Source organism: Eulemur rufifrons, chromosome 18 (genome assembly GCF_041146395.1).
Source record: "Eulemur rufifrons isolate Redbay chromosome 18, OSU_ERuf_1, whole genome shotgun sequence".
NCBI classification, from domain to species: Eukaryota; Metazoa; Chordata; class Mammalia; order Primates; family Lemuridae; genus Eulemur; species Eulemur rufifrons.
The window spans coordinates 68,707,399-68,721,536 of record NC_091000.1 but is presented as its reverse complement, the minus strand read 5'-3'; the positions used below and the strand labels follow the sequence as shown (position 1 = coordinate 68,721,536).

General features: G+C 43.3%; 1 protein-coding gene across 1 annotated transcript in view; it reads right to left on the bottom strand.

Annotated features, from left to right (window-relative positions):
- Positions 1-210: 210 nt before the first annotated feature.
- Positions 211-14,138, bottom strand: part of MYLK4 (myosin light chain kinase family member 4) — a 72,784-nt gene continuing 58,856 nt past the window's right edge. The window contains exons 4-11 of the mRNA XM_069493468.1: positions 13,807-13,900; positions 13,622-13,731; positions 11,715-11,856; positions 8,930-9,000; positions 7,980-8,108; positions 7,179-7,331; positions 3,938-4,016; positions 211-258 (exon numbers count right to left, since the gene is read on the bottom strand). Coding sequence (XP_069349569.1) covers positions 211-258; positions 3,938-4,016; positions 7,179-7,331; positions 7,980-8,108; positions 8,930-9,000; positions 11,715-11,856; positions 13,622-13,731; positions 13,807-13,900 — 826 coding nt within the window. The remainder of the gene's footprint in view (positions 259-3,937; positions 4,017-7,178; positions 7,332-7,979; positions 8,109-8,929; positions 9,001-11,714; positions 11,857-13,621; positions 13,732-13,806; positions 13,901-14,138) is intronic.

Below are 14,138 nucleotides of genomic sequence, written 5' to 3'. Positions count from 1 at the left end.
TCTCCAGTAAGAGTAAGCAATGGAAGAGCCAGGGTGCAAACACGGCAGTCTGATTTCAGGCTGTGCCCCCAGCCACAACACTGCCCTGCTTCCCACGTGCTCTGTGAACAACGTTCAAATTCTTTCTTATCCCTCTCTCTTAAGACTTGCACAAATGCCTCTTCAGGAAAAGACCTGAGACCAACCTTTCAAATGGGTGCCTCCCGTAGACTATTTGGTCCCAAGGTCCTGGGCATCAGAGCTGTGATTCTTCTTCTTCTAGGAAAAGCAGAAGACATGTTGGAAGGATTAGGACTGTGTTTATCAGTTCCTGAGTTATGATATGAGAACACATGAAGAGTCAATAACTTGCTACTAAGTAGAAAACGCTCCTCAAGAGAAGTCCTTGAAGGCTGAATCACCGAAGACCCCCTAGCAGATGCACTGGCTGTCCTCAGAGTCCAGCTCAGAGTCCGGTCTCCCCTAATGCCACCCAATTTTCCTTCCTCAGGCCCCAGAGCATTGAGTAATTCTGCAGTAGGTGCTTGCTGAGTTGTAGTACAGTCATAGTTTGAGAATGCCTTGCCCTACCCCAGCTGAGGGCTGTTTCTGTTGGGAAACGGGTTATGTATGGTTGGGGACATAAGAAAGGCTGGGAACCACTGCATGTTTCCTTGAGCATAAACAGAAGGCAGAAAACTTCAGGGCCTTAATTTCAAAGAAAAAAAAAATCCTTCTTAAATACAGTGACTGACAACTATAGGCATGCTCAAGTGGTTAAGAAATAGTAAGTGCTTTTAAGCATGAAGCAAAAGAGAAAATAAAACGTATAAAAAACCTTTAAGATAGAATTTAGGTTGAAATGGCAAATAGCTTTAGATTGGAATTAAATTTTCAACATAAAGGTAAATTCTGATTTTATATTAATAGCACATATCAGAACCAAGATTATTCCAAAAATAAATTTTCTGGAAAAATTTCATTTCAATATTTCATTGAAAAATAAGATATATTAAGTTTGAAGATTGGCTTTCAATAACACCAGAAATGTATGGTACAAGAATGGTTCTGGAAACATCATTTATGTCTCCTGCACTCAGCAGGCTGTCACCTGGCAGGATAGCGAAGTGGTAAAACTCTGCCCCGGACTCCAGAGCTCAGCCCTGTCCTCAGTGTCCTCAGCTATGTAATGGGACAATGGCGCCACCTGTGTCAGGGGGTTGGCATGAAGATTAAGTGAGTTAATTTTTGTGAAGCAGTTAAAACAGCGCCTCCACAGAGCTATCTAATTATAACTTTAATGGTACCTAGATTTATAAAATGTAATTTGGTTTTTAAAAAAAAAAGAAAAATTGTCACCATTCTTGAAATATCTATTCACCTCGGGTACCGGCAGTTGGGTAGAATAACAAAAGGTGATTTTTGTTGTTGTTGTTATATGGTTTAAAAAATATTTTTAAGCACTTTTTAAACTGTATAATGTCATTAATTATCTGCTGTGGTTTCTATATTGTCCTACCATGTCAAAGTGTATTTGGACACCAATAAGCTTGGATAAAAATACATTGGTGGAAAATTGGCTCAAAATAGGTTGGTCACCCTAATAAGCAGTTTATGCAGTCTGGGTGAGGTACTGACTAGGTAATAAGGCTATTTTTACTTGGCATCAGTACCAATTATCAAGGAAAGGTATATTCAGACACAAATAAAACTTAGTGCTGATGCTGAATTTAGAAGTAAAGTTAATTTCAATAAAAACTGGATGTGGAAAAAGTGAGTATCTGAAGCATAGTCACTCCAAGGTTTGTTGGTCAGTGAAAAAGTTCCATTCCCAAACCCCAGGAGCAAAGCGAGCGAGACGCAGAGGGAGAGGGACGGAAACGCACAGGCCGCGCCGGGCACGGCACCAGCCCCTGCGCGGGGTGTGGATGCGGGGAGTTAGCTACGCTCCCCGCAAAGAGGTTTTTTTTTTCCGTTCAGGTCTCTCAGGCAGGGGTCATCGCAAAGGATGAAAAAATAGCAGGAAACAGAAATAAAAAATAATAATACGCGGAGCCAAAGATATAGTTTATAATGTAAAGGTTTAGGAAGATAGACAAAGGAAGGGTGTCCAGAAGGTATATATTTCTCCCATGGAAATATAACGAAGACTCAACTTACACACAGGTATTTTATAGGGCAGATACAGGCTCCCATTGCCCTTTAAAAACAGGCAGTTTGGTTTAGGGTCAAAGTCTTCTAAAAGGCTACTACAGATCCTTTAACTAACTCTATCTAGGTAAACAATGAGTTACAAAATCTTCTTAGGGCAGACTTCTAAGTTTTATGATAAGGCTATTACTTTAGCAAAAAACAGAGACATCTTGGCTCTGGTAATTGTGTTCTTGGAGACAGAGATGATCTGAGAAGTCAACATGCGCTGTGCCTTGTGCTAATTACTTTAACCGCATGGTTCCATCTGGGCCCGGCTTGGGCATTAGCATATTTATTTGATCAGCTCTCATCTCCGGTGGCCTTTGATCAGCTTCTGGCAACCTATGGCCCTAGGTGAAGCCTGTCTTGTCTTTCAAAACAGGTGAGGACCATAGACCCAGCTTACAGCTGTCTCTTTGAAATGCAGCTGTCACTGACCAATGAGACGCCCTCCTGAGGCAAGGCAGCCTTTGAATTAACACATTTATTTTTTCCTTAAGGCAAAGCCTTATTTGACTTCTACATTTATTTTTTCTTTAAGGCAAAGCCTTATTTGACTTCTGAAATCAAATCTTGTCTCCAAAAATACAGGGGGCGTTTCTATAACTCAGTATTCTTAGGCTCAACAGCGGGGCACACACGTGGGGGCCCAGAAGGCACAGCGGGCCGTCGCCTCTCGGTGTAGCTCACCCAGTCGAACGTCCCAAATGCTTGGGGGTGCTATGCAGGTGCTGTGCATCTGTTTCTGTGTTATTTACACAATCACAGTTGTTCGGACAGACGGTGTGTGTGTTATTTACACAATCACAGTTGTTCGGACGGAGACAGCGTGAAGGCGGCAGAGAAGCAAGGCAGGAGGCTGTCGTGGTAACTCAGGTGATGGACGTCCCAAGCCGGGACAGGCAGGGCAGTGGAGAAAGATGGACAGGGCTTATAACATACAGAGATTAAGGATGAATCAAATGTGAGACGGGCGCTGCGGGAGAGGAAGGAAGGGCAGGGATGGCCCGGTGTGGGCGAGGCCCCTCAGTCAGCGCCCTTCGCCTTCATGGGAGGAGGGTGGAGAATAAATAAGGTGGGGGGAGATGAGTCTGTTAGGGCTGAGAAGCTCCATGTCGAAACATCTAGACACAGGCGGACATATGGATCTGAAGCTTGGGAAAGAACTCGTGCCAAAGGGACAGAGAGGGAGTTGGAATACGAATGGGAGTCAGGACATGCGTGATGCGTGGGCTCAGTTGCTCTCAACACTCAGCCTTTAGTCTTTGGGCAGTGTCTCCTTCACGTGTACTTTCGTGGATATCTGGACCAAGCTGAGGATTAGAGTTAAGATTTGGTGTCCAGAGCAGACTAAACCAGCTAAGCATAGAATTTAGAATTCTGAATTCTGTTTTAAGGAGGCATATTGCTCCCAAATGAACATTAGCATATATTCTCTGAAACTTTATGTTTATGAGCTACATACGTGTGTGTATAAGTGTGTGCACATATACAATGATGTGATTCATTTTATAAAGGATACAATGATTTAACAATGAACAGATATGCTGAAAATATTCTATTAAACAACGTAATTTACATTATTTTTTTAAAAATGCAGACTGCTCAATGAAAGCATTTTAAGCAATTTAACACTAGCACAAGATTTGAAAGCTGTGAGAAAAGGAATTAGAAAAGGCCTCATTTAAGGTTAAGATGACTCCAGCGTCTGATCATTAAAGACAGGCAAACAGGAAAAGAAGGAGAAATAACAAGCCTTGGTCACCTGTGCGTTGAGTCTGGCGTGGAGCTTGTGGTCTGACAACCAGGGGTGCTTGAGAGCCTCACTTGCGCTTATTCTCCAGCTAGGGGACATTCAGAGGGCAGTTATTAGAGACGCATCAGTGGAGGCCTGCAGCTGCTGCTCAACCTCAGCCCTGGCCTCTGCCTTTGGGAGACCACGTGGCCAAATGCCAAATAACGGTCGGTCGACTCCACCTGTTCTGGAATTGTGTGCTATCCACGATGGCACGGGTGACCATCAAATCCAATCAAAGCTGGTAAGACCAACAAGGCAAATAATTGAAATTCTTGTTAACATTAATAATTGAACATCTACTTTCAAATACAAGTAACCATTCTTGTAATATAACATTTGCGCTTCATAAACTGAACTCCTATCAGTCAGTGGAAGAATAAATGTATATTCATTATTGTAAAAGCAAAATGCTACAATGATTCTTGATGATTATAAAAGCAATTTATGTATTACAACTTTTGAATAATAAGTATTGCTAACTTTTGAATTTAGAAGTTTTGATAGGGAAATAGAGTTAATGCAATTATTAAGAGAGAGACCATTAGACACCTTTATGAGGAAACAGTATCTTTTTGGAGCTAACAAAGGTTTATACAATTTTAGAAAATAATATGTAGAAGACTAATACAGATTATATTATATTATAATTCTAAGCTCTATGAACTTGTTTGATGTGTTAACATGTCTCATATTACAACAGATAACCTTTCAAAATAAAAACTGTAAGTGAATGCAACAATCTGAAGTCTGCTTCTGAAACATATCAAAGATGTAGTTTCAAGCAGTCATGAAGCTTCAGTTTGTAAGATTGCTTCAATAAAATCTCTTCATCAGCTACCAAATATTTAAGTGTAGACTTGAAGATGAGATAAGGCTTTATCATTGTCAACAAGCTTGATAACAACATCACCATTATAGGACCCAAAATAGGCAGAGGTAACTAAAAAAAACTCTTGGCCTCCACCAACCTCAGCTGGAAGTGTGGTCCTGCTTAACATCATGAATGTTCAGTATTGGACCCCTAGAGCATTCCAATAGCTGACAGGGCCAAAAAATGATGATTCCTGTACTCTAATGTCAGACTTTTAAAATTTGACTACTAAAAAGTTAACAATAACATTGTACTAATCATTAAATTTTGAATAACATTTCAAGTTTTATTTTTGTACTGCAGAAATTTAATTCTATGATAGTGGCATTTGGCCTTTGGTCTTAGTTTCATCCAAGTGAAGACTAAGGATAAATTGAATACTAAGCCAGTTGCCATTCCATCCAGGTGAGTATGTGATGCTCTTTGGATTTTAATGACTCCTTGGGTATTAATGAAGCCCTCAGACGCATGGAGTGGGCAGGGCACAGGCACAAGTCCAGTGCCTGCCTCTGCCCTGCTCTGAGCCGGCCGTGTGACTGCTCAGTTCTTCATCTGCGAAACAGTGGTGAGAGTATCCATACACCGCAAGATTACACAGAGGTTAAGTAAGATAACACATAAAAGTATGTATGTGAAATCAGTTTTCAGTACATGTGGATTTCTCATCCTCCAAAGATGTGATAGGGTCGACGTTTCCATCTGTTCACTGCCTGGATACAGCAAAGTGCAAATAATAATAATACCCTTGGCTGTCATTGTGCCTTCCCATTAAGAACAAAGAAAGAACAAAGAAAGCTCTGTCTGTGCATTGCTCCTCCTCCTCTCAGACTGATACTCCCAGCCTGGCTAGGTCCTCCTCTTCCTTTAGAAACTCAGTTCTGGCCTTGTCTTTGTGTTAACCACATTGTATTGCATCTTTTTAAAAATATCTACCCCGTCCATTAGGTGGTGAGTTCCTAATGCAGGGACTGGACTTTATGCATCTGTTCTCAATGCGCGACACCCTTCCTGGACTATAGTAGCTGACAGATTACATGCTTGACTGAAAGACTCTCCTGTCCGGCACGGTGCCAGACCTACTCCCATGTCGATGCCCTGCTCCCACCCTTCCCTCCTTTCAACTGATTCCTGGTCACGTTTATTAATGACTAAAAAGCCATGAAGATAACAAAACAATAAAGCAAGTACTATTGGCCCTGAAAATCTTAAATATTACATATCAAATCATAAACTGGTTTGGGTATAACGCCATCTGAAACAGTGTGATGCTTGATGTGTTAATCACAATGCCCTTCCCCCTCCATGATTCTAAAACGCAAGCCCCTATATTTCTTTTTTTTTGAGACAGAGTCTCGCTCTGTTGCCCTGGCTAGAGTGAGTGCTGTGGCGTCAGCCTAGCTCACAGCAACCTCAAACTCCTGGGCTCAAGCGATCCTACTGCCTCAGCCTCCCGAGTAGCTGGGACCACAGGCATGTGCCCCATGCCCAGCTAATTTTTTCTCTATATATTTTTAGTTGGCCAGATAATTTCTTTCTATTTTTAGTCGAGACGGGGTCTCGCTCTTGCTCAGGCTGGTCTTGAACTCCTGAGCTCAAACAATCCGCCCACCCTGGCCTCCCAGAGTGCTAGGATCACAGGCATGAGCCACCACGCCTGCCCCCTATATTTCAATATCACTCTTTTTCATCCACTGAATTTTGAATTAATGTGGTTTTCACATGGGAGAAAATAGAAGGCCATGTAATATATAACAGCTAAGCGTGTGGCCTTGCAGGAAGGTGGACTCGTGTTTGAGTCTCAGTTCTGCCACTACTAGCCATGTGATCATGGGCAAACTACTAGAATCTCCTCCATAAAACAGTAATAATAATCATTCCTACCTCTTTGAGTTAGGGTGGGGGTGGGGGTTAAAAGAGATAATGTCTATAAAGCACTTGGCACAGTCTGGTCCACAGTAGGTTCTCAGATGAAATGGTAGTTAAACATTCAGTTACATAGAGCCATATATGTGCTTTGTAGAGGAGAAATGGATCCTAGAAATAACTTCTCCCAAACCCTTCACTTTGAGGATGAGTCAGCTGAGGCCCAGCAGGAGTCTATGGTTGCTAGAGCCTTGTCTTGAGGGACAGAGGTGTGTGTAGCCCCATTCAAGCCTCATGACAAAGCAGTCCTAGATCTCAGTAGACTGGGCTGGGAGGAGCAAACCTCAGTCTATTTACACCTTTGCACAAGCATCATAGATGTCACTAAGAAGATGGAATTTTAGAACCCTGGTGGTATATGCTGCTTCCTGGTGGTCCCTACTTCTCCCAGAGCATGGGATGAACTTGGGTTACCTCTTCTCCTTAATCAGGAGCTTGGAGATGAACTCCCTCGCCTCCTCCGAGATGTCCCGAAATTCTTCATCCTCTAAGTCCCATCTGCAGGCCAGGATATTGTTCAGCGTCTCCGCGTCATTATCACCCAGGAAAGGGGATAAACCGCTAAGTCTACAGGACAGAAGATCCAGAGTGAGTATTTTTAAAACAGCCTCAAACCCTTTACAGACAAGCTTTTTTGTTTCTGCCATTTAAAAGTGAGAGGAGAAAAATACCCTAATAATGAAGCATAATTTTATAACATATTTTGAATCAAGAAAATACACTTCCCACCTTAGTCCTAATGAAACGACTACAGCAATGGATGCAGCAACTACACTCGAATATGAATCTCAAAGAATAAGACAACTTCCTTTTTAAATCGTTTTACAGATGACAAAGTGCTGTCACCTACTCAGACGGCAAATGCCAGGCAGGTCACCTCTGAGTAGTGAGGCCCGCATGAATCATTTAGGAGATCAGGGCATGAGTTTTTTGCTTTTGTTTTTTAATTATAATACTTTTGGGGCACTGAGTGATATTTAGCAGTTAAAGTGATTACTGAAGAGGGCACATTTTACTTTTTCAGATGAGGTGTAGGGAAAGAATTCCCTCCTTTCACCCACAAGATTCAACAGAGCCTTGAAAGCACCTGAATATGGTACGGTGTTATTTATTTTTAAAAGATCTACATTGGGGCTTTTATTCAAAATAGCAAAACCTCATGGAAGACACGGAGATTGAGAGCAAGTGGCAGAGTGAGGCGGGAGGGCTGCTCACAGCATGTAGGCGATGACCCCCACGCTCCACATATCAGTGGGAAAGGAAACAAAATCGTAGTTCACAACTTCAGGGGCGAGAAATTCCGGGGTTCCAAAGTTCACCTTCAACTTCTCTCTGGGTTTGTAACTGGAATTTAAGAGACAACGTGGAAGACAGAGAATGTCAATCACACGTAGTGAAAATTGAAAAGCTACAGTCAGCGACACAAAGGAACTTCAGCTATACAAAGAACTGCAAATAGATAGACTTTAAAGGAAATCACAAAATTAAGCAATAGTGTCAAAAACTTGTAAAGAGGTCCCAGGAATTTTACAAGTCGAAATTCGTACTAGAAAACCTTAATAATCTGAAACAGTTGTGGGAAAAGCCAAGCCAAATAATTAGAACATCTGAATTATAGATGATGGCAAAAGGAAAACTGATATAGTCCTTGACGTGGAGATGGCTTGAATAAGCCCGTATTAAACGAGTAAACAGGATGCCAAGATAATTTACAACATCCAGTTTATATGCATCGTTAATGCGCTCAATTGTTAATGTGTCCCCATAAATTCTTTGTTCCCTGAACCAGCTTTTATGTGCCAGAACCCTTTGCAATCTTATTTATGCTATTAATATTTTTTAAAAGTAACTTTTCTCTGTACAGATGGAACAAATATAAAAGACTAAGACAAACTCTTACAAAAGCTTAAATTAATGGCTTCTAATGTAATAATAAACTTTATTGTATTAGGATTTAATTTTTCATATTTTTTATTGCGTGTATCCTAGAAACTTCTAAACACTCAAATCTCAAACTTAGCAAGGTAAGGCTGAATGTAATTTTTGCTAAATTAATTCTAAATGACGGCATGAAACCAAGGGGCATATCAGATTTATCTTTGCAAAGAAAGAGCACCACCGTGTCCCTTGACTCCATTCATTCCCCTGTGTTCAAATAGACATACCTTCTGGCCATTCCAAAATCAATAATTTTTATTTGCTTAGCATCCCGATTCACACACAGGATATTCTCAGGCTGCCAGGAGAAAGAGACACATTAGCAATGAAAACAACCATCATTCACTCAAATTGTCCTTGAACCACAACTAAAAATACAACGATGCTCGGGACAAACACATCAGGCCTTTCACTTAGGGGCTGGCTGGTCTGTGTGTGTGTTTTCTCCTTTCATTATGTGGTGGGTGAGGTTGCGGGTCCCCTGCCAACCCTGCGTCACCCTGCCTGTCCTCTCCCTGGTTTCGCAGTTTACCATCAGACGCGAGTTCAGGCAGAGGCCTCCTTCAGGGAGGAAAGAAAAGGAGGCTGCTTCAGAACTTTCCAAACGGACGGGTGGAGGCCAGCTCAGACCTGCCATCTGCCTCCCTAAAAGTATTAAGTATGACTGTCCCCTGCTTGGAGAAATATTTTCCCAAAGATTTCTGACTTGCAAGAGTAACGGCCTGATTCATTTAAACAGCCACACCGAGCACGCACCATGACGCGACGTTCCGACCGCTCTCTTCTCGCCTTCTCTGTGGGAAAGTTGTACATAAAAGGAAGGCTTTTCTCTCCTGGTCATGCTTCAGTGTCGGTAATTCCAGGGTCTGGCTGAGATTGGCCTCAGTGCCTAAAGCCCTTGACTAAGTTTTCCCCTGGAGTTAGACTCTGGTGGCACTTTGCCAATCTTACAGGCTCGGGGTGAAGGGGAGAAAGCAGGAAGTAAGTAGCGCTGCCACTTGGTGTTCATAGAACATCTTACAAGTGCGCCTACGTTTACTGGGGTAGAAAAACCAAGGTCTGGGGAAATTAAGAGATTTCATTTAAAGTCAAGGTCATTCATAAAAGAGAAGTAAAGTTTTCAAAGAAGACTCAAGAACTTTCAAATTCCAGTCCCAACTCTTCCTTAAGAGCTGGGGCCACTAGCCTCTCAGCCTTGAGATGGGATCACGGACCCCCCTCCCCACCTGTCTGGGTGGAAAAGAGGTTCCAATGCAATCGGAAACTCAGAAACATTTTATGAGATGACATAGTGTCTCCTCGTCAGTATTCAATAGTGCATTTAGATTGTGCAGAATATCTTTGGAAGCCCTTTTCTGAAATATCTCTAAAGCGGATGTCTGTGAATAAAAGCCATTTGTAGAGAAGGGACTACTAAGTAAGAACATTTGGTTTCATGCTTAAATAACTGATCGATCATGTTTAAAGCTGTCCAACTGTGAAAGAATACTATGGCATCAAGAAACTGGTTTGCAGGATGTAAAGAAACAGCTTTGAGGGCACTTGAAAACGATAATTTTTTTATCATTATAAAATTAAAGAATGTTCACTGAATAAGATTTTCAAAACTGAAAAATATAAAGGAGACCATTTTTAAATCACCTATAATCTCTCCCACAGAGTCACAAGTACTGTTGATATTTTTGGCCCTTTTCCTTACAAGGAGCTTTCTGAAAAGCTCGTCCTTACCGGCCCATCCAGCTGTCACCTTGATCATCCCTTCGCTTACAAGCCATAACTACAACTGCCTATTGCGAGTCCTCAATGTTACGAAGCCACATATGGAGTCATTTGACCTACGACAGGTCCTCTCCTAGCTCCCGTTGCCAATCAAATCCCTTCAGGGATATCTGCAGAATATCTGCACTCAACGAAATGCTCCATGAAAACGTGCATTATCGAGCTCAGTTCATAGCCAAGGGCCTTGCTAATGATTTCTAACCTCTGACTCTGTCATTTCATATTCCACTTCCTCCTGCGCTCCTCCCGCTCAAAAGTGAATGGGAAAAACAAGGCACATAAATCAAGACAGTGAGAGGAGCCAAGTTATGGGAAGAGAGGCCCATGGAAACCTATTTAAGGAGGCTAAATTTATTTCACTGTGCAACCCCTGGTGACTTGCAATAGATGGGATGTTATGTAGGATATATATTTTACCTCACTGCCATGCTATGCAAACAGGGAAATGAGAAAAGGACCGAGCCACACAAGAAGATGTGCTTTATGATACTTGTCTCAATATGAGACTTGATCAGGGTTACTGAGAATGGGTCTTTCATTGGTTGTAACTAGGACTGTGTACTGTCCAATTCTAGGGACTTCGTGAGAGGGGGGTAAAGAGGGAGGAGGCAATGAACAGGGAGACAGGGAGGCAGCTGGCTTCTCAGTGCACTTTCTACCACGTGCAGCGCGGCCCCGCCCCGCCCTCTCTGCTCCGCAGCATTTAGCCCACCCTTCTATTCCACTCTCCATGGGTGTCTACTCCGTGGTCCAGCAAGCCCAGGGGAAAAATAAGCCCAAAGTCCAGAGCCTCCAAAGACTTTAGGAAAGTGCTGCAGTGTGGGGGATTCTTGGAGAGCCGGAAAGGGCAACTACCACTAGGGAATTCTGAGTTAGCTAAAATCTTCCCACCTACTGATCCTGATAATGAGAAGGACTGCCACAAGCGCACTGTGCTGCTGGTGGTGGTGGTTTTAATTCTAAACATTTAGGGAAAACCATCACGTAGATTTCTTTAACATGGTCAAGTTACAAGACTCCCAACTCTGTAATAGTGTCCCCTAGAGATGGGGCACGAAAATATTAGGGGGAGACAAGCTGGGAGTGAGATGAGGGTAAGAATCCAGATTTACATTAATTGCTGAAAATGTAACCAGTGACAGTACAAATTTCCCAAGCCGGGAGTATCTGACAGGGCCCACTGATGGGGGTTGGGAAAGGCTTGCAATTCATACCATGCGAAACGTGCTCTACCTTCAGGTCCAAGTGGAGAATGTTCATCTGGTGCATGTGCCGTATCCCCTCACATATCTGCTTCATGAACAGGATGGTGTCAAGCTCGGTCAAGTTGCAGTTTTCGTCAATGATGCGGTCGAACAGCTCCCCACCATCCACACTGCAGAGGGAAGAGGAGTGAGACCCTGACCCTGATTCCTTAACCAGCACGTGCCTTGCTGTAGCAGCGTGGTGTGCGGGTTCCTCTGCCTGCCCTAAAAGGTGTGTGCACAGTTACTCCTCTGCCTTCTTTTCTCTCTCACTTAGCCGATTCTTATGTTGAAAGCCCATGTTGTAAGTACCTTCAATCTCATAAATGGAAAGTCTCAAAGTTCCTTTTGTTCAGTGGCTTCAGCTCTAGGGTGTGTCCACATATACTGTTCTCTAAACACATGGAAGATACAGAGGACCCAAGAACATAGGGCAGGTATTCCAAACCCCGACTGAAGCTCAGCCAGGGTTCCAGCTCTTTAAGTCCCCAAACTAATTGCAGTGATGAAGTGGTTCTGTGTGGCCAGTGCTAGATATGGGAGCCCCCTGTATCCTTGCAGGATCTATTCCAAGACCCCAAGTACCAAATCCTATATATGCTATGTTTTTCCTAGACATACATAACTATGATAAAGTTTAATTTATAAATTAGGTGCAGTAAGAGATTAACAAGAATAACATAATAAATTAGAACAATTATAATAATGTGCCACCATCACTACTCTTGTGCTTGGGGGCCATTATTAAGTAAAATAAGGGTTATTTGAACGTAAGCACTGAGATACAGTGACAGCCAATCTGATAACCAAGGTGGCTACTAAGTGGCAAATGCGGGGCTGCTGCACACAGCAGAGACTCTGGACAAGGGGATGATTCGTGTTCAGGGTGAGATGGAGCGAGACGGCCTGAGATTCTGTTACACTACTCAGAACAGCGAGCATCTAAAACTTATGAAGTATTTATTTCTGGAATTTCCCACTTAATGTTTTTGGACCTCTGGTAACTGAGACCATAGAAAGTGAAACCACGGATAAGGGGTATACTTTATTACCCGAAATGCCTCTTGCACAGTGAGAAACAAAACCCAAAATGGGAAAACATGGACGGAATCACAAAGCCGCTGCAGTGTCAGTTAGAGCTGCATTCGGCCCTCCATATCCGTGGATTCCACATCCATGGCATCAACCATCATGGATCAAAAATATTCAACAATAAAAAACAATAAAAATTAACAATATAACAGTAAAAAATATAAATTTTAAAAACAACACAACTGTTTACATAGCATTTATGTTGCATTAGGTATTGTAAGTAATCTAGAGATGATCTTAAGTGCACAGGAGAATGCGCGCAGGTTATCCAGATACTACAGCCATTCATATCAGGGACCTGGGCATCCCTGGACTTTGGTGTCCCTGGGGATCCTGGAACCAATCCCTTGTGGACACTGAGGGACCACTGTACTCATTTTCTAATTAACCGGTCATTGAGTTTTTATAAAGGTGATTTTGAGTTGAAGCTTCTGAGCCCTAATCGTTAATAGTCTGGCACGAACTTCGCATTAGCAAATATGTCGAAATTGAGATACAGCTCAAAAGCCACCTTCCTGCAGGAGGCCCAGGAAAATATTTTAGTGTGAGTTTTGACCGTATAGCTTAGGTACAAAGCTAGGTCTGCTTGGTCCCACTACTTCTCATCAGTAATATCACACATGAGGTGTGGAAGCACAGGCAGTTTCCTTCTGAAACTGATGTGACCGTGTGAGTCACGTGAGTTGGAATCACCGGGGCACCGAGCGTGGTCCTGGCCCCTGCTATTTCGGGACAGGGCTGCGGTCGGGCTGTCAGGAGGGACGCAGGGGAGGCGTGTGCATGAGGGCAGGAGGGGACACGTACTACTCCATGACCAGGACGATATCATTCTTAGACTCGAAGGCGTCGTAGAGCTGAATGAGGTTGGCGTGGTCCAGCTGGTTCATGACGCTGATCTCGTTCCTCACTTCCTCCTGAGAAGGGGACAGGGCGCCTTAGTGCGGCCAAGACGGGAGGGGAGGCGGAGAGCTGCCCCCCACGGCCTTTACCTTGTCCTTGGAGCCTCTGGTCTTAATGATTTTGGCTGCCAGCTTCAGACCTGTGGCTGTCTCTTCACACTTGTGAACCTGGCCGAAGCGCCCCCTGCCGAAGAAGAGAAAGCCGTGCAGCATGAGACACGCGGCATCCAGCCCAGCATCAGTCCCTGCCACGGGGACAGCGCAGTGGCTCCGGGCACTTCTCTCTCTGAGTTTGACTGAGCAAACCTATGAGTGCATCTACTGTATCCAATGAGCTCCTGGATGGTATTTGTCAAGACCACCCAGAGGGCTGTTAAGAACGCAGGTGTCTGGGCCCTACCCCAGACCTACTGAGGCAGAAA